This window comes from Plectropomus leopardus, chromosome 10, assembly GCF_026936395.1.
Source record: "Plectropomus leopardus strain MGB_pleo_1.0 chromosome 10, ASM2693639v1, whole genome shotgun sequence".
NCBI lineage: Eukaryota > Metazoa > Chordata > Actinopteri > Perciformes > Serranidae > Plectropomus > Plectropomus leopardus.
This window is the reverse complement of record NC_142185.1, coordinates 15,438,403-15,461,903: the sequence shown is the minus strand read 5'-3', so window position 1 is coordinate 15,461,903 and position 23,501 is coordinate 15,438,403. Positions and strand designations below refer to the sequence as shown.

The window sequence follows — 23,501 nt, the reverse complement described above, 5'->3', positions numbered from 1 at the left end:
ATTGCTATTCTAGAATTCAACCCAGCTGTTATTTTTCAGTTTGTCTATTCAACGGATGCTGTTATCATATAAATGCCACCAAAACACAACTCTGATGTCAATAGTAGTGACAAATCCTCAAAGGAGTTGTATGTGACATTCAGAATATTATTATAGCAGCCAACAACTATTTGCTACGTAAAGATATAATGGTGTAATGGTGTCCTGCTCAGAGAATGAAGTCACACTACCTCTGTGTATTTTGTAGTCCTTCTCTGATCTTTGTTAAGTTAGCCCAGCTCAGTTGCCAGAAGAAAATGTTGGCATTATATGTTTCTGCAAACCACAAATATGTAACATTTGCATGTTTCATATGTATTATAATAATGTTTCTAAAGTGTCATAGTATATGAGCTGATTTTGTCATCGGGAAGTCTAGGGGATGGTGGATAGCATGTCATCCATGTGCAATGGCTGCCAAGCTGCATACCAAACAAACAAAACCAGTTGTGTTTTACCAAGTTATTGCTGTGTTTCTATTGGCTTTTAGACTAAAAACATGGGTGTTTTGTAGTGACCCATGGGTGGGGACAGTGCCACAAAAAGCTGTAGTTTTTTTACAGAAACATCACTGCTTTTCCTGCCAGGAATGTGCACCCTAACGGGGTATTTTTAGTCAAAACATGATCTTTTCCTAACCAGGACCAAGTGTTTTTTGTGCCTAAACCTAATCATATGTTAACCACAGCATCGTAGAAAGAAACAAAAAGTTCCATCAAATCTGCTACATAATTACATATAAATTTAACATATCCATAGTTTGCAGAAATGCCCAATGCCAACATTTTGTTTGGCTATTAGGTTGGGTTGCTGGTGCAGTTGTGCATGTGAGTCCCTGTGTGTGTATTGGATTGGAAAGGCCACCACTCTGCACTCACAGTGGTTACTTTTGATAACGCCAACATGTACCATGATGGCGGAAAGGCGTTGGTGCTGAAGCGCAGTACCCACCCTCCAATTCTTCCCCAGGTTAACACCGTTCACTCTGTCAGCACTGTTGCCTTTGTGAGCACTTTTAGCGTCTCACTGCTGGCTCAGCCACCTCCGTGTTAAGAACTGTGTGCAGTCAGCCTGAATCAGACTCTGATTCAAAGATATGCTCTGAATATTGTAATCAGCTCACTTAAAAACAACTGCTAAACTGAATTACGGTAGGGATTAATTTTTTCTGACTAAATTAATTGCCACCACAAACACGTTGGCCTCACTGGTCGGTCACCACTGTCATGTCGTCAGGCACTGGGGTCGCAGGTGGCATAGTAACCTCTGGCCACTGCTGCCAGGACAAAGGCTTGGTGCCAGCGCCACCCAGGTCTCATTCTGTAGTCTCCAAACTGCAGCCTCTGGCCCTCACTGTCACCTTGGCTCTTACTGACACCTTGAACCTACGCCAACCTGGCAAGCACACGCACAAACACACACACACGCAAACACAGCAGGGACAGGTCGCTGTCACCTGCCTGTTATCTTCCTTTCTTTTTGCACCACTTTACATGCAGAAATCATATACCCAAATACACAGATGGAAATGCAGGTGAAATTGCACTTCTTAATATTCAGGAGCTTTACTGGCTCTAAACGTGGCACAGAGATAAAAGATGATCATTTTAACATATCTTTATCTTGTATCTGTATGTGTTTACTTGTGTGTAAAGCTACCTCTCTCTGTGTTTCGATCGCTATCTCTTATTTCCCTGGATACCTAGACGGGCTCTACTCTGGGCCAGATCACATGATTGCTTTGGCATCACACCCATGTGTTCACAGAGAAATTGGCACTCGAGAACATTACTCCATATGGCCATTTTAGTGATGAAACAGTATTTATCTTTAGATTGGAAAAAAGTGATTACAATAAAAAAGAACTTCATTAAAAATTCTGTAATTGTTCATTACAGAACATATAAGAAAGTTTTATATAATGGAAAACTGTTTGAATGGAGAATCTCTTGAGACCTTTAGAAGTGGGAAATTCTGAGTGTTTGGCTACAAAATGCGCTGACATGTTACTGTAGGTCAGGTTATACTTTACTATTGTTATCCTAGGTGGTAAAATCATGTATTGCTATGACTATTCATTTTATCACTCATATGATATAAATCAGTTGTAAACATCGCTTGACTGAGTTTTGTCAATTTTGTCACATACTTGCAACCTTTGGAATGAGTGGGTGGTTTTAGGAGGAATACTAATCCAACTAACAAGGCGCTGTAGCCTTCTACATCTCACTCTTACTTATTTGACAGGTTGGATGACAGTCATCCACACTGCAGCCACATGTGCAAGAACTAAAAATAAAATATGTATGTAATTTAGGGCTCAGAGAATTCATATCAAAGTCAAATTATTAGCAATGTTTTTATGCAAATAGCACAGAAAGGCACATGGCATACATATTTGACGTGGTCTGCGTAGGCAGAACCCTTGACACCAAAGTGTGAAGAATACAGATATGCTCTGCTTGATCACCACTGACACATACACTACATGCTGCACCTTTCCTCCCACTTAGATGCAGTTAAGTTCACAGAGAGTCAGAAAATAAAGTGATCTTGATGTTACAGATGAGGCTTTTGCTTACTACAGAGAATAACATGCTGGGGGGAAACTTGCACCGTAATAGGGTCAAATTGAAAGTCAAGGGCTATTTGCAAGAACCCGCTGGTTTAAACATTAATATCCTTATTTGTATTGAGCACTTCACATCTCTCAGACACTGACACAAACACATTTTTCAGGCTGGATGATAGATGCAGACAGTCGGCCCAAGTTCAAGGAGCTGGCAGCAGAGTTCACTCGGATGGCACGTGATCCCCAAAGATACTTGGTCATCCAGGTGGGTAAATCTTTGTGACAAACCGACAAGATATATTATATGGTACTGGACACTGAATTGCATGACACTTCCTTTTCCTACATTTCTAAAAGTTTTAATATATATAAAATAATGAAAGAAATGTACCCTCAATGTGAAAACTATTTTGCATATATTTATGTCAACAAACAGTAATTTTTCTCTTTTTAAGTCTTATTTCCCACTGTTTGTCCATGTGTTAACTACTTGTTAATCTGATATTTCCAAAGTAATCTAAAAAATATAATTTTTAATTATAAAATAGGAATAGTTATGCAAGATGTTACGCCAGTAAATTAAACTAAATAACTGAACACGCATATGCTCCGCATCCACATGACTTTACTCAGGGTGACGACCGCATGAAGCTGCCCAGCCCCAACGACAGCAAGTTTTTCCAGAGCCTCCTGGACGAGGAGGAGTTGGAGGACCTGATGGATGCTGAGGAGTACCTTGTGCCCCACTCCCTCAATATTCCACCACTGGCATACACTCCCCGCACACACATGGACTCCAACAAGGTACTTTTTATTTTAAAAACCCCCAATTCTTCTAAGCCTATCTTCAAACAAAAGGCAGGTGTCCTTATGTACACTAAAACAAGTTTTATTTGCTGTCCTCCTGTTCATGCTGGCTGATCTGACAGTTCTTGACCTGTGTAGAAATGTATTCAAAAGTTTAAACAGGAGGAACATCTTTGACATATTTATCATACTGGAACTGGATATTTATGGTCTGGTGGTGGACGATTGTGTGTCAAATCACAGATACTGCTTTGGAATGTACTGTACTGGGTTGTTTGCTTCTGCTTCCTAAAGCTATCAAAGGTTTAGCCCTGTCCCTTCATTTAAGGACTTATCTGGCTTAGTTTTCCAGCACAAGTGATAGATTGAATTGTTTTAATGATTTGTGTTCCTGAACCTTAGAAGATCTTGTCAGAATATTTTCTAAATTTAAAGCTTTCACTGAAAAGATCCAACCATAAAAGGCTGCACTACTGTAAGTAATTCTTTAACCGCTTTTAACAAACTAATTACTAAAAACTTTTAACTAACCTAGTTTTTTAGGACCTTATTGCAGAAACTTACCCTCTGTAGTGTGATGTTAATGTTTCTAACACATAGGCTAAACGAAAGGTTAACCATCAAGAGTAAACCATGCTAAAACATTTTTGCACCCTCAAATCCGTTGTTTAATGTTGACACAATCCAAAGCGAGAGTGACACTGTTGCAGCGCACAAACCTTCCAAAGCACCTTTTTTTCAGGGTGCGACAGCACTGCCAAAGGAGACAAAAAAAAGTTTAATCTTCGATACACTGAACGTGCACTGCATGTCATGTTGTGAGAAACAACCAGTCACAGTCGTTAGATATCTTCCTTTTGTCCCTAAGTATCAGTTTATGATAATTATGGAGAAGAGGTTGCTCATTTTGGTGCAGGGCTATCTGTAGTGTCCCAGCGTATTACACACACTAAAACAACGCCTGGACGAAGACCAGCTCTAGTTTCTAAATTTCTGATAAGTAGGCCATGATATGGTTCTGCTAATGGTCTTTTAAAACTTCAGACGCAACCTGCCTCCATGCCCTTTAAAGTTGGTACAGAGTAGGCGCAAGTGCTCGACTTTGTGTTTTTCAGGTGGTTAAACACACTGCGTGTGTCCCGTCCCTTATTCATATATGCTATCATGGATACTCGTGAACGCAGTATCTCAAGAACACCATAAGGAAACATCTTTAAATTTGGCACAAACGTCCACTTAACAATGAACTGATTAGATTTTGATGGTCAAAAGTCAGGGTTAGTGTGACCTCACAAAACACATTTTTAGCCATAACTCAAAAATTCATAGGCTAATTAACAAATGACAAAATTTCAATAGGACAAAATATTTTACTCAACTTATCTCAGTATAATAAAACTAATAATCAAGTCATACTGTGAGTTTCTTGTGTAGTGCACAAAGGATACTTAAATGTTTGAATACTTACACAAAAAGAAGCACTTGCATTGTCTAATATTTGACTTTGTCCTTGGTATGTTTTTGCTTTTAGAATAAATTAGAATTAAGTTGCCTTTCTTTTCATTTCACATGGACTTTTCTTTGCCTCCATTTCTTTTTGAGTGTAGCAGCAGGGTGACTGGCATTTAACCATGGTGGCAAAGGAGAGAGTATAAAGTCAAAGTAGTCATTCAGATCATTTAGATTGTGTCTAAAGTGATGTGTGAATGAATTTTCTCAGCATGTGCCGCAGGACTTTCCTGTTCAAGCACAAAAGATTGAAATCTTAAAACAGAACTCACATGGCTTTCTCGGTTTCACACTCATCTCCCTCTTTCTTTCTCTGTCTGTTTTCCTTGGTCTTTCTCCATTGTGAAACTATGGTAATTGCCTTCTTCAAAATTGGGGTTTATAGCCAGATTCCCTCAGTTCTTCAACTGTTCAAATTTTCACCATCTATCTTTGGACTTAAATCTATCACAAAAACAGTCACACAGCCAGGCAACTCAGCCATTTTGTATTCCAATATCCCCCTGTGTTTGTGTCAGGATAAAAACGCCTGCTGAATGCCAATGAGAGACATGACTCCTTTTCCAACTCTGTTTGGTGCATTTCAGGGGGGTGACACATAATTTATTTGCATAATATTTGAAAAGTTATCCTCCACTGTTTTTGGGCTTGCTTATTGGGGCTGATACTGAATTAATGTGATTAATTTCTTACAGTTACATTCATCCACATAAATCATGTAGATGATTGTAATAAACTCAATTATTGTAGCCAACAAAATGCAATGTTTACACATAAATACAATCTTCACTTGCACACTTAGCATGGCAGAGAGCTTTTCCTTAATTCACTCACACACACAAGTACACACCATTATCACCACACTTAACAGTCATAATTTATATGCATTCTTATGTCTAGTTTATACTTTTCAAGAATTAGAAATTTAGTCATGACCAAAACACTGTACATCACCATGAGCTCCCTTCACTTTTTACAGAGAATCATTTGAATGGTACACTTCACTCGACTCTCCTAAATTTTCAAGTGTGATATTTTACTAGCCACAGTTCACCCTGTTTCCACAGTGAATAAATGAAATCCATGATGGGCTTCATGGCTGAGATTTTGAAAAAATAATGTGAACTTAACATTTGTGTTGAGGGTAGCACAGTATTTTCTGTTAGAATACTGAGACAAGAGAGGAGGAAGTAGGAGGAGTTGTAAACAAGGACAGAGAGAGGGTGATTTAATAGAAGTAGTTACAGGGGAATGAAAACGCAGCGTGAGCTCTGGAGCTTCGATTAATACTTCCCGGCCTTAAGTACAGAACACTGCATGAGATTGAGAAAGAATCCAAGAGTGATCGACAGGCAATGAAAAAGAAAGATGGACTTACACACAGAAAATGAGACAAAAGTTATTTTAAAGTTAGTTAGTTAGTTAGTTAGATAGTTTTGGCTTCTTTATGTTTTCCTGTTAGAGAAGCATCATGTTGCATACTGCTAAGGATGTAACAGTAATCAAAGTTCAGATTGAAGCTGCTATTTGCTGACACTTTGTACTGACAGCTTGTTAAATTTCTCCAGTTTTACTGCCAAAAAACTCCACAAACTAAAAATAGCCAGCATTTCAATGACTAATCCATCCCTTATTTCTAATAAAAGGTTACTTGGATCCGACACTCTATAGGCCTGAGTCAACTCCTTCTTGTGGTTTACAGGATGCCGAGAGTCATGAATAACTGGGGGACCTGATAAATAAAAAAGTATAGAAACTTCTGTTTAGAAGTGGTATTTGAACCTGCACCTTCATCCACAGACCAGAAATCCACAAACTTTAGCCCCCTTTGTAATTCTTTCCATTTGCATGTTTAAGGAAAAATAAGTGCAACAGGGAAAAAACAGATTTTTTCTCTCATTAGTATCATTACAGACTGCTCAGACCATGCAAAGGAAAGTAAGTGAGGGCAAGGGAAAACAAACTTCTACCCGGATTCCTGGGAAAAAAAGATAAATCAGAATAAAGCACCCAGTGAGGTTCTAAAAAAGACCCTTTTTTGTTATGAGTGTGCAGACACAAATTCACACAGCAGGGCAGGGCTGATATGGCTACTTTAAGACTTTGCTGCATGGAGCCTTTTAATTAAAATCCTTTTAATTAAATTGTCCTTGGCAGTCATGCTGCCATATCATTGTTTGGCACTGCTGTTTGTCTCCCCTGCCTGTCACATTTAAATATTACAGATGAACAATGGTACAAAGAATATGCCTTTTTTGGACTTGCACAAATACATTTCATAATTCACACAGTCTTTGTATGGCACTTGCTAAGTGCAGATTTTATTGTTTTATATTGTATGTTTGTTTTTTTTTATGTTTGTACGTCACTAAGAAATCAAATCACCTGCTGTCAGAACTAGTTTATAGAAAAAAGAATGAAAGGCACACTGTTTATTTTGGAGAATAAGATGATCTCAGAGAGATGCAGTAAAAGTTCTCGAGTCTCATTCACACTGCACAAAAAAACTGCTAACACCCACCAACACCTGGCTTTTCAATGCAATGGGAATGCGTACGATCAGCATTCACACCCGTGTCAAATGACTCTGCAGTAGGCATGGGTTTTTATTGCCTCCAGCTCCAATTGGCATTGATGGGAACACAACACTCGCTAATTACAGCTCCTTAACCAACAAGATGCAACGACACGCCAATACCAATTCTTGTCCATCCCCTACAAGGCAGCGCTAAAACACCGATCCAAATAAGTCTGCACCAGGTTTGAAAGAGAGACTGAGTAAGTAAGAGATATATAAATATATAATAGATTGAAGAGAAGTAACCACCCTGAAGTGTTCACAGGTTTGCATGCATGCTGCTCTCTACTCTTTTCCTGTTTGCTGTCCTGTTGGTGATGTCAAATGGCAACACCAAAACAACCCACACTTGTACACTGCAGAGCTGTGTCTACAGCTTTGCTCTCCCAGCAATGGGAAAGCAGTCTATAGCCTATTTATAGCAGGTTTATCTGTGTTTGACGTGCAAATTTTGATGGGAAAGGGGTATTACATCTGTCGCAGGGTTTTCTTTGTCTTTGTGATATTCTTGTAATTTTGTCTGACATCGATGCCCCTCTGTTGTCACTTAACCCTTGGCGCCCCCTCCCTCTTCACAGAACCAGTATGGCTACCAGGACCCCAGTTTCAGCATGGAGGACATGCTGGCTACCCTCCCCAGAGTGGTGTCTGTCCCACCCGTGTCTGGAAGCTGCCTCCCACCACAGGACCTGTCCTCAGGGGGTCAGATTGGTGTTGGATTTGGCCGTGGCAACCAGGATGACCCTCGCTGTAATGGGACTCTGAGGAAGCAGGCCTCCCCGAGGTCAAGTACCCTTGGACCTGGCTCGGCTCTTGCTGCAGGACAAGGTACAACAAAGTGTTTTCCAAAAGCTGAAAAACTGAGGGGAATAACACTCACATCACTAAATGTGTGTGTCCTAAATCAAGCCAGTAGGTGAGCAGAACACCGTGAAGATCGATGGATACTGCAGTAACAAGGTCTATAAAATGAAGAAATCAGTTCAATTAGCTGTTAAAAATGTTTGGTTTTTTTCACACATTTAATGTACAGTTTAGAATATGATTGTGCATTTTAGACATTTGACTTAGGTATGTTGAAATTGCTTCTTACTGCCGTGTAAGTGGTGGGCAATATATTGCCATAATCCTCCCTATCTCGGTGTATGTTATTTTAAATCACATAATGGTATACATTATGATACAGTAATTGTACTTTAAATTAATTTAAGAAATGTTAAAAAAAAAAAGAAGCGTACTTCATCTTTCAACTTCTTTCCCTCGCCCATCTTCCCATCTGCTGTTTCTTCATTGGTATTGTACTGTGACGACAGATCACTCTCCAGTGGAGGATTATGGGAGATGAGCACAAAAGGCTAAGCAGATATCCATCAGCCGTCTGGCAAAACTGAACCACACATTACACCACTGAGGCAACAGGAGAGAAGCAGCAGCAGCAGCAGTTGCGTCTAGTTCTGTTGAGCCCTAGTGCAAAACTTTTTTGGCCCATTTTTCAGATTTGCTTTGGTGGCAAAAAAGAGAAATCACGCCTTCAGTAAGCTTGATAAATAAATGTGTATCTACCTACCATGCTATTGCCAACGATGAAATATGCAAATCAAATGCATCTAAGGTCACTATAACCCTGAAATTTTCCTAGAGATACAGAGTCCTTGACATTAATAGCCCTGAGAGTTTAGTCACAGGACAAATAGATAACAGTACACAAGAATGGATGTCATTAAAAATGCATGATGCTTGTATACTGATGACGAATGACGTGCATTAAAAGGATGATTCTAAATACCACACACCCTTTAGCACATGTATCCAGGATCCAGGGAGTTAGAGTTTGTTTGGTAGACTATCATGTTCTAAGTTTCTTTGGTGCTTTTTGTCTTTTTGCTTCCCAAGGTGGAGGGGAGGACAGTTGTGGACAGCGTTACAGTGCCGATCCCACCGGTCTTTTAGCAGAACGGGCCACAAAAGGAGACAAGGACCAGGACAGCTACATGACTGCCATGAGAGACAAGACCAACTCAGGTTACTTTCACAGTTTTAGAAGTATTGACTTTGTCCATAAAGTTATCAGATGTCTGGCTGGAGTGTACGGAACTAAATTAAATAGTTTGACAAAAGGAGAATGGGTTCTGCTTCGCGGCTGCCATGGTGCGTGTTAGATCATTTCTGGACTTCTTAAGGCTTCTAACCAAAAACCCATTGACTTTGAGTCAAGGGAACCGGAGTTGCTGAAATGCCAGCTGATTTCCAGGTTATAGGACTCATTCTGAGGGTTCTCTATATGATATGCTAACCCAGAGGCCATCAAAATGCAGACTATTTTAAATGTTTGTAGGACTTTTTAGAGGCTACCATAGCTGCAGTTTCAGTGGAGATAAAAAGATCTTAGCTAATCTCACCATCGCCTTTTGTTTCCAGAATATCTCAACCCAGTGGAGGAAAACCCCTTTGTCGCACGTCGAAGGAATGGTGATGCTCACGCAGTGATTGATGGAGCTACTTGCCACACCCTGCACATGGCTGGAGCTGCCGCTGCTCCCAAGAGCCAGTCCACCCACGGGGACGATGAGTATATCAACGAGCCACTGTACCTGAATACCTTCCTTAACCCTGGGGACAAGAACGGATTAGCTGGCACAGTCTCCATCTCTGGCCCTGGGTCCTCTGTCGCCCAATCAATATCGCAGACAGTCAACCCATCAACGTCAAGCCACACGGTCTCCTCCACTGGATATGTGGTACCCCCTGGCCACCTCCCCCACCCATCGTATCCATCACACACACTGCATCCGGGGCATTCAGGACACGCTCTGCACTCAGGCATCACCAGCAGCACCATCATGTTTGATAAGAAAGGCAAGAAGGCCACTTTTGACAATCCCGAATACTGGCAGCACAGTCTACCCCCCAAGTCCTCCCTGCATAACCCTGAGTACCTGCAGGACTGCAGCACGCGCTTCTTCTACCGGCAGAATGGACGCATTCGCCCTGCTGTGGCCGAAAACCAGGAGTACTTGTCGGAGGCTGCTATGAAAGCTGGCAATGTGTTGCCGCCCCCTCCATACAGACAGAGGAACACTGTCGTGTAGTGACCCACCTGTAGCACAATGGAGGGATAAAAAGAGGGATGGGGTGGAGATAAAGGGACGTCGAACAGTTCTCTCGTTTCCATGCAGTACTCCTCAACCCGGGTTCTCCTTGCACCCTCCCTGAACACGTCTCTCTGTTATGTCTGATTGCAAGTCTTTAAGGTTCTGTCTTTTCTTGACAGGACTACACTAACAGTCACTGACAGCCTCACCTCATCTTTTTCAGCTCCATTCTTGGCCATGAAAGCAAATAGATGTATCTCTTTGAGGTTGGTTCTACTTTTGAGCACACTGTCCTGCCGTCTTAAGTATCAGAAATGCATAAAAAAAACACAATAGAAGAAACGAGACATAAACCCAGTTTAGCCCAAAGAGAGGATTATCGCTATGACCTTACATGCTTTTCTTGACAGACTCATCACTTACAGTTCACCATGTCCTTTTGGCACATTTTCCACTTAGATAGATGTACACATTGCTATTGCTTGTGTGCAATGACACATGCACATAGAGTTGTGTCGTGACTCACCAGCAAACCTGCAGTCATGCTGAAGAGCCCAGATGTGGCTTGCATGCCTGCCCACACGCTTCTTTGACTTTCACATGTTGGCTCACCAGTAATGGCATTCAAACATTTATCACACACAGCTCATATCATACCTAAACATGTTAACATGACTGCAGCCTTGACACACACAATAATATCCATACATTAATTCATAAGTAAATTCACGCACAACCACAGATAAGCAAGCCGACATTTGAAATATATTCTGGAGGAGAAGCTCGGTTGACCTTGTGCTGGAAGACAGAGTGTGCCGGTGATGGCAGTCTGTGTTCAGCGCAGAAAAAGGGTCAACAGGAAAGTAAATGTCACCACAGTTTTATGGAAAGCTGTGATATCACCCGGGTCCTGGTGGAAAGCATTCGACAGATTATCGGCACGGCTAGGGTGGGATTTAAAAGGTTGATCACTCAGAAGACGACCCTTACCTCCCCACGTCCCTCTTGTTCCACCTTCATCCACAACAATCTGGTCTGGAGAGCCAGCAAATCATTCACTCCTATATTCCCTTCATAAGATCATTGTAAGCAGCTGCGTGACTCACATAACAATGGCAGCTGCAGCTCAAGGAATAATGTTTCAATAGAACTGGTGCTCGGGAATGGACAGGTAATGGAGCACGATGGTGTTTCATATGACTCGAACATGAGGGAAAATATACGATTTTAGAACCTGGATCAGAGCATAATTTTTGGTTTTTGGTTTGTTTTTTCTTTTTCTTTTTAGGCATCAGGGAATTGTTTACTTTGTCACTTTGTCTTACACTTATGACGCAAACAGCACAGACACCCAGCCACAAAAGAGCACTGTGGTTTTGGCAAAAAGGCTAACCCTGCCGAGCTGTAAATAAGCCAATTACATGTCATTACCAGACAGATACAGTCCCGGAAATGGGCTCTGTGGACAGAGCTGTGTCTGGAAGTACATCAAAAGACCAGGATAAAAGTTTTCTTTTTTCTTTGCAGCTCTCTGCGTTCATACTATTGTATGTCATACAAACAGAAAATTAACTTTGACCACGTAGTCACGACTACAGGGCTTTGCTCTGTCTCTTAGCGTTAAGGTGGAACAGGAGGAAAGACTGTCTAAAGTGTCTATGAAGGCCTCCTCTATATTTTTACCATGGAACACTGAGAAAATGAGACACTTTCTTTTCTATTGGTATTTGACATTATTGGTGACACATAATAAGTTATCACTGAATCCACTGATGGCTAGCTTTCTGTACTCATACAATACTGCCAGATGCCACAGTAAACTCTGACGGAGAAAACTAGCATCTGTACTCGAATGACTTTGAAGCCTAATTTAGGCTGGGGTTGATAATTTAATAGCACTTAATGCTCTGACACAGCCAAATGACTTTGCTGTTATACTCGCTCTAAGAGGCAATTCATTCTTCTTTTTCTCTTCACGCTGCAACCGTAATTTAAAGCGAGACACTAAGTACTCATGTTATCTGTTTCGTCAGGCATTTTACTGACAAAAAAGCATCCCCTCTCTAACATTACACCAATATGCTTGGTGAGGCAATATACACTGTTGTACAACATCAAGGGATACAAATTTTTCAATTTTTCATAATCATTTATATCATTGCTTCATACTTTACAATACTTGCGTACAGGATTTTTTCATCAGTTATATGAAATACCTTGATATCTAGTTATTTAATTGACTGGATTAAAGGGGTACTCCAGCTAATTAGCATTGCACTTCTTTGCAGTTTGGGGATTCACAAAAGACAGATTAAAAAACGAGTTGTCACAATGAAAGGAGAAAGGCCAGGATATCCTGACTCTGAAGGGCAAATTCACAAAACACCAAAGGACTGTGTGGCTCTCGTGGTCATTGGATGTGCACAAAAAAAAAAAAAAAAAAAATGAAGCCATGTAATTCCATAATCATGTTTCCCAGGCCTTGAAAAGTTATGGAATTGGTAAAATCATTTAAAGGTCTGGAACAGTTACAACAGTCATGGGATTTTGTTGTTTGTAATGAAATTCTTACAGAAATTTTCTGTGGATAACCTTTCACATAATGTAACATATCAGCAAATTTATTTTTTAACATGTGTAGATGAGTGATGATTTGTTTTCATCACGTACGTCTCTTAATTTTCTCCCGTTTCATAAGTCCTGCGGTGTATGCCAGTTAACTGAAGTTACAAAATGTTTGAAGTGGGAAACTAAATCAAACTCAGTGCATCTCAATCCATTTGTCGCTTTCTACCACCTAATCCCCACAGGCCTAATTTATAAAGCCCAAGCAGAGATAACCCCCTACATCCTTAATGTACAGTTACATAATTAATGTTAACTTATGGAGATTATGTTTTGGCAATAAAAGTTACTAGGGTTAGGTTTAGGAAAAGAAACATGGTGAGGAGGTACCTTAAAATGACTCAAGGTTCACTGAAAGTTCACAAGGTGCCGAGCATGTTTCTGTGAGAAAGTCTAAATTTTTGAGACCCATCCACCACCCCAACCTGCCTCCTTACAAGACAGCTCGTTTACTCCCGTTGGTCACGTGATTGTACCCTTCAAAGTAAGTTGGATATGTATGACTTTTGATACATTTCTTTTCGTAGGAAAACATACAAGCAGTTTCTGAGAACAGCCTGCCAACAGCTGTTTTCATTCACAGGCTGAGTATTACAACCCGTGATGGGTATATACTGAACTTCATGTGTAAAATTAGTGGAGTGCCCCTCTAACCAAAAACAGAACTTTACATCTCTTTCATCTAACAGTTTCTCATTTGAATTTGCAGAAAATGTACAATATCATGATATTATGATTAATAATAGTAATCTACACATAATCTGATTTTACATTTTATCCGTATCGCCCACCCTGAGCGATAATATGAATTTAAGGACCGACTAACGCCTGTGCACGTCTCAACGCTGACATACCAACACACACCCACTGTTACACAAACCTTGTGCCTCTACATTCTAAATACCAGGCAGAGGGAAGGTTCAGACGAGCAGTGTTGATGATTTACTGTCCCAAACACAGATGTCACCCTGGCACAGTGTTTTCTCCCCCTCTCAGGTTTTATGGGGAACAATAATCATCCAGTTGAGTGCCAGCTGAGGCACACGTTGCCACATCGTAAAGGGACGTCAAAGCTGTTGAAATAAAAGTATAATAGAAGACAGATTAGTGCCGCAGTAGACGCACTGCTGAAAACGTGCAAGCCAGCAGAAATGGTTTTTTTACAAGTTGGGTTAAATGGTCAACCTTGAAGTCGGCACTGTGTTCAGTATCATTGACATTGCTCTGTTGCTAATATGATTTAGTTGTGTTAGATCTATTCAGTCACACTTGCTGAGATCGTCATTGTCCTGCTGAGTTATGATCTCACTGTTATGTATACTTTCTTTCTGTAAATTTGTGGAAGTGTCCTCCCTGTGTTTTAAGAGTTAAAAGTCAGTTATGTAAGTCTATTTTTACCATCGCTCATAAGGTATTAGTTGTAGTGCTCATAGACTACTGTACGGCCGTGTGTTCAAGTGCAATGACAGCAGTGGAGAGTCACCCAAAGGCTTCGTAATGGATCTCTATGGAAAAATAAAGCCAATCTTCTGGAGGAGAAAACCTGCTGGCGCTCTCAGCCGGCGAGCATCGCAAGGGGCTTTTAGCTTTTTGAATGCTAATTCATCCACTTTCCCTTGTTGTTCTGTGGGGAAATCATGTTACCCAACATCTCGCCCAGTGCACCAGCTGAGAAACCCTGAACGACAGGCAATAGGTTGTAATCCTGCAGCGGGGTTAAAACCAAGGTATTAGCATTCCAGAAATGTTACCCGACCAATGCATCAATGTTACAAAAGCTAGCAGGGGAGAAGGTGCAAGTGCACTGTAACTGGCAGAGGAGACCGGAGTAGATTGCCATTCGTTCTTTCTCCTCAGAGGTGACTGTAGAATTGTATGTAGCAAACACTGTTCAGCAGCCGGAGCAGGGAAAACCGAAGCAGCTATGTGTGGAGTGAATACAAACAAAGACTAAAACAAAGTGGAAAGGAACAGTGATTGTGGTCAAATGTTAACATGAGTCATAGTTTCATGTGAGAAGACATTATGTTCTGTGTCAAGGTTAAGCCTCACAGGTACAGTAGATATTTAAAGGAGCACAATAACTCCCTCTCAATACTGACTGCTCAACCAGTAAACCGGCCTTATAGTAACAGTTATATTTATTTTGTGCATCTACTTTTGTTTTGGAGTTTAATGTATTTTAAACAAATGTCATCATGAGTGCTGTGAATGGTGTTTTTTTACTCTCATTTTTGCTCTTCAGGGTGTCACTGTGGCAAAAGAGAGGTTTTTTTATGCAGTTTGAAGGCTTAATCATCTCATGTTTGTCATGTTCTCTACTCAACTTTGAAGCAATTGTTAGCTTTTTCCTAACTCAGAGGCTGTATGTTTGCCCCTTTGAGGAACCGAAGTCCAAGCTGAACCTGCATATTATTGTGTTCAGGTGCTCCTTGTCATCTCATGAAGCTTTTCCAAGTGTTTAACAAAGCAGTTTCCCTTAGAGGCCTTTGTACAATGGCTGACAAGGACAAACGCGCTACAACAGGTGAAGGATGTTGCAGCTTCAGAAACAATGCCAAATTATAAACACACACAAAAAAATTCCAAACAAGTAGAACAACGGATGAGAAACTGTGCTGCAGAAAGCCAAAACACATTATCAGCAAACATGCTGCAAATACCCAGACTCTGCAAAGTCAAAAACAAAAATGCAACAGAAAATGCTGCTAATCCAACAGTAAACAGTACAGAGGGTCTCCAGACCTTTTTTAACATTAATTGAAATGTTTCTGAATCTGCAGCACGTTTATCCTAATGGAAATGTTTTGGGCAGTTGCTGCGTTTGCTCTTGTCATCCACTGCACGCATGACATTTAAATACCAGTCATTAACTGGAACAGTTTTTGTGATACCTGACTTAACAGTATTGTTTTTATATTTCACCTTAACACTTGATGAACAAGAGGCAAGAAAGAATAACAGTGCAATGCACAATAATCAGTAAACTCCTACTTTTAACCTTTTGTGATTAACATGCCAAGACTCCTTACATTGATAATCATGAGCGCTCTCTCCCAAATCCAAAGCTAAAGTGCTAAAAGTCAAATGTGTGATGTTATAGGATAAAAAATTGTGAGACAATGAATGGTGAAAGATGTTCCAGATCACTAGTTCCCAACTGGTCCACCCATGGGGTCCAGATTTCAACTTTACCCCATATTTACCCCATATTTAATTTTATTACACAAAATATGACAACTTATTGTCTTAACACAAAACATAAAACATATTGTAGAAAAGTAAGCAGAAATGGAACAAACTTGACATATTCATGAGTCACCATGACCTACTTTTGGACCACAATACACCAGTTGGGAACCATTTTTCTAGACACAGAGTGCTGCCAGGGAGACGTTCTGTGTACAATTTCTTTTCAGACCTGAGAACACTACAATAGAATAAGGCTCATTTGGATTTAAAAGAAAAAAAAACAGCTCTAAACTTTATAGCCTATGACATCACGAATTTGAGATTTTTCTTTTCTGGTTTCTGGCTTTGAGAGAAAGAAGCTCATGTTCACAAATATTGATTGAACCTTTCTCAGCTATGGAAATATCATATTGGAACATAGTGCTTCCCTTAAATATCTAATGAATATGACCTTTTGGAAGCTTTACGGTTGGCGAGGACTGCCTGATCACTCAGGTTAAAAACTGACTGGTGCAAAATTGATTGTTAAATAGTGGGGACTGTAAATGATAAACCAGTTGTGTCCTCCAAAGCAAAGGCAGGCTAGTCACATTTTGTGGGACCTTTGAAATGGGACAGCCCTTTTTGGAACATTAAGAGTCATTCGGCCCAGAAATGTGAACTAAGGAAGGTCCAGCCCCTGAATTGGGACAGAGCAAATGTATTTATAGACTGTGCTCTATTTCACTTTTATAAGCTTTGATAATTCATATCATAAGGACATTTTTCACAGCATTAGTAATATCAATCCACCCGTGGTCTAAGTGGTCTTACTGTATTGGATAAACACACATTACATTTCAGAGGACTTAACCTTTTAGTACTCAACTAGAAATCATTTTGGTCAATGCATCATCACATTTTTTTAAAGGGAAACCATAAAGTAGCTGACAAACACATGTTTTACCATTGTAACAGAATCAAACTGTGTATGGCTGTCATACTCTGATTTTACCCTGATTCGTGTATTCTACCACGCAGTGAAAACTGGGGTAGATGACAGCGGTTGAGTAAGCACAGTTTACAATGCATTGAAGTGATGGTAAAACTGTATAAATGGAATTAATAATTGTCTTTTAACCAAATGACAAATACATTCAGATAATGGGACACGCAGCAGTTTTACCATTGATAGAAAAAATTGAAAATTAATAAAAAAAAGGATAGTATTTTTATAGGTAGGTAAAAGGTGGCCAGGTGCATCTGTAAATAAGACAATGATGCTTCTTTTTCCAGCTGAAGGCATTTTTTTTTATTTCTCCTTGCATCATTGCATTTTTAGTGGTCTGTTGTACCTTTTTTTCTTTGGGGAGTATCTTTTCTGTATGTATATAAATATATATACAGTATATATATATATATTCTGTAAATGTAATTTGAAGAGTGAACTCTGATTTTAAAAACGCTTGCAGGGTCTCTTGTCACCCCCGCCCCATCATTTCCCTTGTGATTGTGTGATTGTGTTTTCAGCACAACTTGGTGGATTTTGTGTTTCGACCTCTGCTCTTGCTCACTTTGTAGGAGTGAATTTTTTTCTTTCTTTTTTTACTGGGTGTATTATACCTGCACTACCCTCCATACTTCTCTCAGTATTATCCACCTCTTGAGATTTTTTTTTAAGATTTTGTACACTATTAAAATGAAGTTGCAATACTAATGAATATTCAATACTTCATCCCTTTTTCTCTCCATCTTCTCCTAACCGATGTTAAATAATCCACCAGTGTCACTTTACACCCTGTGTTTTAAGGACCTACACTATATTTCCTAAAGTAGTTTGATTTCCATTTGCACTGAGCTCAGTCATTGTTTACTTTCAGATGATATTTAGCTTTTCATCCATTTGGGGCAATACTGATTGAATGGTGTAGCAATATCATGTTACAGCCCCCAGAGTGATTTATTGCTGTTTAAGAGACTAAATGGAGGACGGTTTGCATGGGCTGGACTGATCATTTAAATCACTGATATTTACTTGTACAGAGGTTTTTTGCTTCATCGGGATTTAAATTTTCACTCTTTTCCAGAAGTCACAGTTTAACGGGAATATTATTTTCCAGTTTACAGAAACTTAACAGGACTTTTTGGGAGTTTGGCCCAATTGTCACCTTACCTTATATCTGATGTGAGGACTGGCACCAAAATCATCATGTTGGACTATTTTCTATGTGGCTCGTGATCAAGCTGAGCATCACAATCCACACGTCAGGTGTTGTCATTGCTCAAAAACTGAGGCTGAAACGTTTGTTAAATTTACAATCTAAACCTATCAGGGAGAACACAATTGTAGGAAAATTGTATGGATGCACAGTTTGACAGTTTGAATGTGCTGTCAGTTGTAATTGATACTTTAATTATATAAGGCTCATGCAGAATTTGTTTTGTTTATACAGGAACTAAAAGTTTTGTGCTGTAGACTTTACTGAAGATGCATATGGCAATTTTTTTTTTTTCAAAAGTATTATTTTGACCAGAATCAACTTTAGAAATGCTGTTATAATTTTAGTATATTGCCATGCACCTATAGGCCTGGTGTACACTTACCATTGGAAAGCATATTTGCACATATGATTTTGGTGGCAATCCTTTCATTTATGATATCCAGCATTTACATAAACATTTGGTAAAGTGGTTAGTTTGGCAAGCTTTTCAGAAATCTGAGTGTTTGTTTAAAAGTACATTGAAGTTTGGAAGAAAGAATATTGTGTCGTAAAAACTATCATAAATTTCCATTGCTTTGTATCGACTCATCAGGATGATTGAGAACTAAGTTTTATAGACCATACCTTGTCACATATTACCAGTTTTAAATGTTTCTCTTCACTGGTTAATTGACACATTTCCCAAGCTAGAACATTTAAATACGTATTCCCTCTGTTTTGTTACATGAATCTGTCAAAACTATATTTTTAATTCAATATGAATAAAGATCAGTCAATATTTAAAGTTGGATTGTGCTCATTTTGTAGCGTTATTATAGAGTGATAAAACTATATTGGGGTGTGTCCCAGTGGGACCCCAATCAACCTGTTACTAACCCCGCACCTTTGTGATGGTCCATCAAGCCTTTGGAGGAAGCACCGAGCACACTGTCACAAACTGGACTCCTTTTAGAAATGTAATCTAATTTTTGAAAAAAAGAAAGAAAGAATAATTTCAAAGAAAGGTAGACTGAAGGGTCTACCTGAAGTGTTTAAATCACATTTAACAGTATGGTGATTGACATGATTGACAGCTGTGTTAGTTAGTACTCGGCTCTGGTTGTTTTCGTTCATGTGCAGTAAGACTACAAGGCAATAGCGTGGGCAAAGGAATATGATTTTTCACAGATTATCTGTCTCATGTAGTGCTGTGTGGATATAGTGACAGTTTCAGCAAATATGACCAAAGTTATTTTTCATAAAAGTTACCAACTGTAGCTTTATCTGAGCAATGATGATCACCTCTTTGTGTGATCCCAATTATAACGATGCACCCATAATTTTTAAAAAATTGTCCATTCATGTTTTTATGTAGTTTTGCAGGCATTAGTACAAATGAAAAATTCAGAGTGCCCATAAATCATTCAATGTTGTTTTCAAAGTGTAGTTTGCTTCAGAGTGGCCATCTGTCTTTATCCCTCTCTAGATGGGATCCAGGGCTTCTTCCAATTCAGCTCTTATAGTTTTGAGGGCCCTTTACACCTCCTTACTTCAAATGCCAGCCCATTCTCGAGTAGTTCAGCCAGACATGTGGGAGTGCTGTGTAGCCTGTAGTCACAGCATGACATCTTCATTCTGCCCAGATGAGGCCCGGCTGCAGACATCTCTTACCATTCAGCAGATTATGCCTTTAGGTTAGAAAGAGCAAGGAGACAGACAGTACAGTAGCTCCACTCCATCGCTATTCTTCAGCCAATTCCTTTCACATTAAAAGCTACTTGCTCACATACACAAACTTGTACACCTGCAGGAGAATCACACAGGAGCACCAATAATAAAGTGTCATTACTTTTGACACTTGCTCGTGCATGATAGATGTGTCTCTTTTCCAAGCTGATGACATTTTATGGCATTATCATAGGAAATCCAATAACGAGATCGGCATCTTGGAGCCTTTGCCCCGTGCAAAGTCAAATCACTTGCCTTAAGATGGTAATAGAGTGTGATCGAAACAATCTGTCACTGCCTCTCCTCTCACTCTCACACGCCAACCCCCCCTGACAAAGTGTATAGATTTTTACCTGATATGAGGGATGATCGGCACAGCTGAATGTAAATGAGCTTAAATGTCTTTAGGTGAATCGATTGACTGACGCTTCTCAGCAAATAAAAGTGAAGGCTGTATTTGACAGTGCATCAGTCTACCACAACACCTCTACAGCACAGCAAAACCTTACGACTGTCTACATGTTTTTTATGTGCAGCTTTTTTATCATGTGCTTATATAAACATTTCCAAAGACGTAGGTGTAAAGGTCCCATGAAGCTAACCTTAACGTTCATACTTGTATTTGGGATTTTGACTATAGCATGTTTCTATGCTTTAATGTTCAAAAAGCACTTTATTTTTCTCATACTGTCTACTTGAATACATTTGTATTCGTGTTCTCTCTTACATGCTTCAATTTAGCACCTTTGTCTTGAAACCCCCTCATCGAGCCCAGCCGGCTCTGATTGTTCAGCGTTTTCAGGTCTTTGACATCTGCGCTCTCTGTGTCTTTTCATTGTTGTTGTAGCAGGGGAGTGGCATGTATGTATTAAGAGATCTGGATACAGCAATCAAGGTAGGGTCCCATTCGTTCCTAGGTAAGTTGCTCTATTTTCAGCAGTATGAAATCAACCGGCTCTTGCTCATCATAGGGCCCACAGAGCATGCGCACTTAAGACTTAAGAAGGTCGTGTGGCCGAGTGGCTAACTACTGCTGGCTGAATGGCTAACTTCCCATATAGCCCTCTGCTTATTCGATTGAGGATATAATGATTTAATTTTGCAGCTCTTTGAAGTTATCAGACCAAATAGATCAAATCCCATTTGTGACACTTGTCATTTTGGGGGATTATAACGATCAAAAAATGATCCACTGATTTACGGACGCCTCTTTCGCAATATACGTCTATAGGAAAATTTGGGCATCATGTGACTGCTTATGGCCACTAGTAAAACTGTCTTCAAAGCCTAGCACTCTTCCTGGGGCCTTGAATGTAATGAATGTATTTTCAGTTTCAGCTTTATGCAGTATAGTTGTGACATCACAACTTCACAGAAGTCCTGGCAGCTCGTTTAAAGGTAGTGTTTATGAATACAGACTGTGAATGTTTCTCTCTAGGCTAAAAGTTTTGATACCTTTACAGTATTTATATAGCAACTCTACCAGCCCCTACATTAAAAAAAAAACATGGACTTAGTGCAATAGGGGACCTTTAAGAATTGGCTGTGAGCCAGAGCTGTAGTTTCACTTGCTCCAGCAAGAAGTCATTTTTCCCACAGACTGCCATTCGGTGTCATGTACACACTGTTTTCTCCTGCTACACTTTCTGCTGTCTAATCCCAGGTTAGTAAACCAATTGTCACAGCAACTAAGCTGTACAACCTTCAACGCAGACGTTACGTGCTGTGGATGTTCTTTTTGGATGGTTGCGCAGCAGTTTCAGACAATCACATCCTATCACCTGATGCAATCATACTGCAATGTTATGATTTGAAATAACAGAAGTGTGTAACACCAAAGCTCTAAAAGTTGTTTTGTCTTGCTCCCACTGTTTTGGCATCGCTATCTCTTTTTCTCAGAGAGCCAGTGGTGAGGGCGGCTGCCTCTAAATCCCAGCATGTTGGCAGCCTCTGATTGAATGGACTGTACAAAGCCCACTAAGCACTGTTGCGATCCCCCTTGAGAGCTTTTATTATGGAACAGCATATTGGATTCTCTTCACAGGCTGTCTGCCTCTGGAGGCTACTATCTCCTCAGGAATGCACACACACAAACACACACACAAAGCATCATACAAGGAAACATGCAGACTACCTGGTAATAAATCCTGTCTGATTCTCAGCGAATCTGGTTTCTTACAGTGCAGACACAATAAATGCAGCCTGATACTGTTACTGCCAGTATTTTAGATGACCTATAAAGTAAGTTGGCACATGGATTAGCCAAGAAGCTCAAGTGTAGGTGCTCAGTTATTTGCATACTCACACACACCTGTAGATTTACGGAATGCAGCCAGCAAATCATTTAGAGCACTTTGTGATTTTAAAATAACCACAGTCTTAAATTGAGTCTGTGAAATTATCGCCTTAAGGTAAATTTTGGTTAAACTTGACAGGCAAATTTGTTCTGCCAACCAATAGCAATAGATCTCAACTATGGATAAAGTAAGATAAAGCCCAGCAGGTTAGTCTTGCTGCCAGTTTTCCCAGTAGCAAACAGCGATACTGTTACTTAAACCCCTTTTCCACTGCAAAAAAAGCACACTAACATCCCCCAACATCTGGCTTTTTAATGTAATGGGAAAGGTAACAATCTGCATTCACACCTGGCTCATATGACTCTGCGGTATCACAGGTATTTATCGTCTCTGGCTCTGATCGGCATTAACTGAAACAAAACAAACGTGTGAATGCGCTGATTTTTGCCCCTTAACTGGTGAGATTCAATGACGAAACATCATCAGTATCTGTTCAAGCAGTGCTCAAACACTGATCCACATTAGTTGGCACAGAGTTTGAAAGAGAAACAGAAAAAGTAAGGGATATATAAAACCAAGAAACCACTGTAAACTTTTCTCAGTTCTCCATTATGCTGCTTTCGACTGTTTACTAAACTGTTCTCCAGCCTGTCCGTTACATTGGACATGACACACACAACCATGAAAAATAAATCACACAAAGGAAGACATACTTGTTTGCTGCAGAATCACTTTAGTCAACTGGCCATGGAAAAGGAGTCTATCGCAGGTTTTCGTGTGTCAAAAAACACCTGCATACATGCTCTAATTTTGGTGGAAAGGGGTTTAAGAAAACCCTACTGACAGTGGTAGAATGTCAATAAATACACTAACTCAAGTACT

General features: G+C 39.9%; 1 protein-coding gene across 2 annotated transcripts in view; it reads left to right on the top strand.

Annotated features, from left to right (window-relative positions):
- erbb4b (erb-b2 receptor tyrosine kinase 4b) overlaps window positions 1-19,399 on the top strand; it is a 381,424-nt gene extending 362,025 nt beyond the window's left edge. For both annotated transcript variants that reach the window (XM_088083126.1, XM_042495287.2), the window contains exons 24-28: window positions 2,779-2,876; window positions 3,245-3,415; window positions 8,084-8,333; window positions 9,399-9,527; window positions 9,924-19,399. In XM_088083126.1, the coding sequence (XP_087939252.1) occupies window positions 2,779-2,876; window positions 3,245-3,415; window positions 8,084-8,333; window positions 9,399-9,527; window positions 9,924-10,594 (1,319 nt within the window). In that variant the 3' untranslated portion in view covers window positions 10,595-19,399. The remainder of the gene's footprint in view (window positions 1-2,778; window positions 2,877-3,244; window positions 3,416-8,083; window positions 8,334-9,398; window positions 9,528-9,923) is intronic.
- Window positions 19,400-23,501: the final 4,102 nt, after the last annotated feature.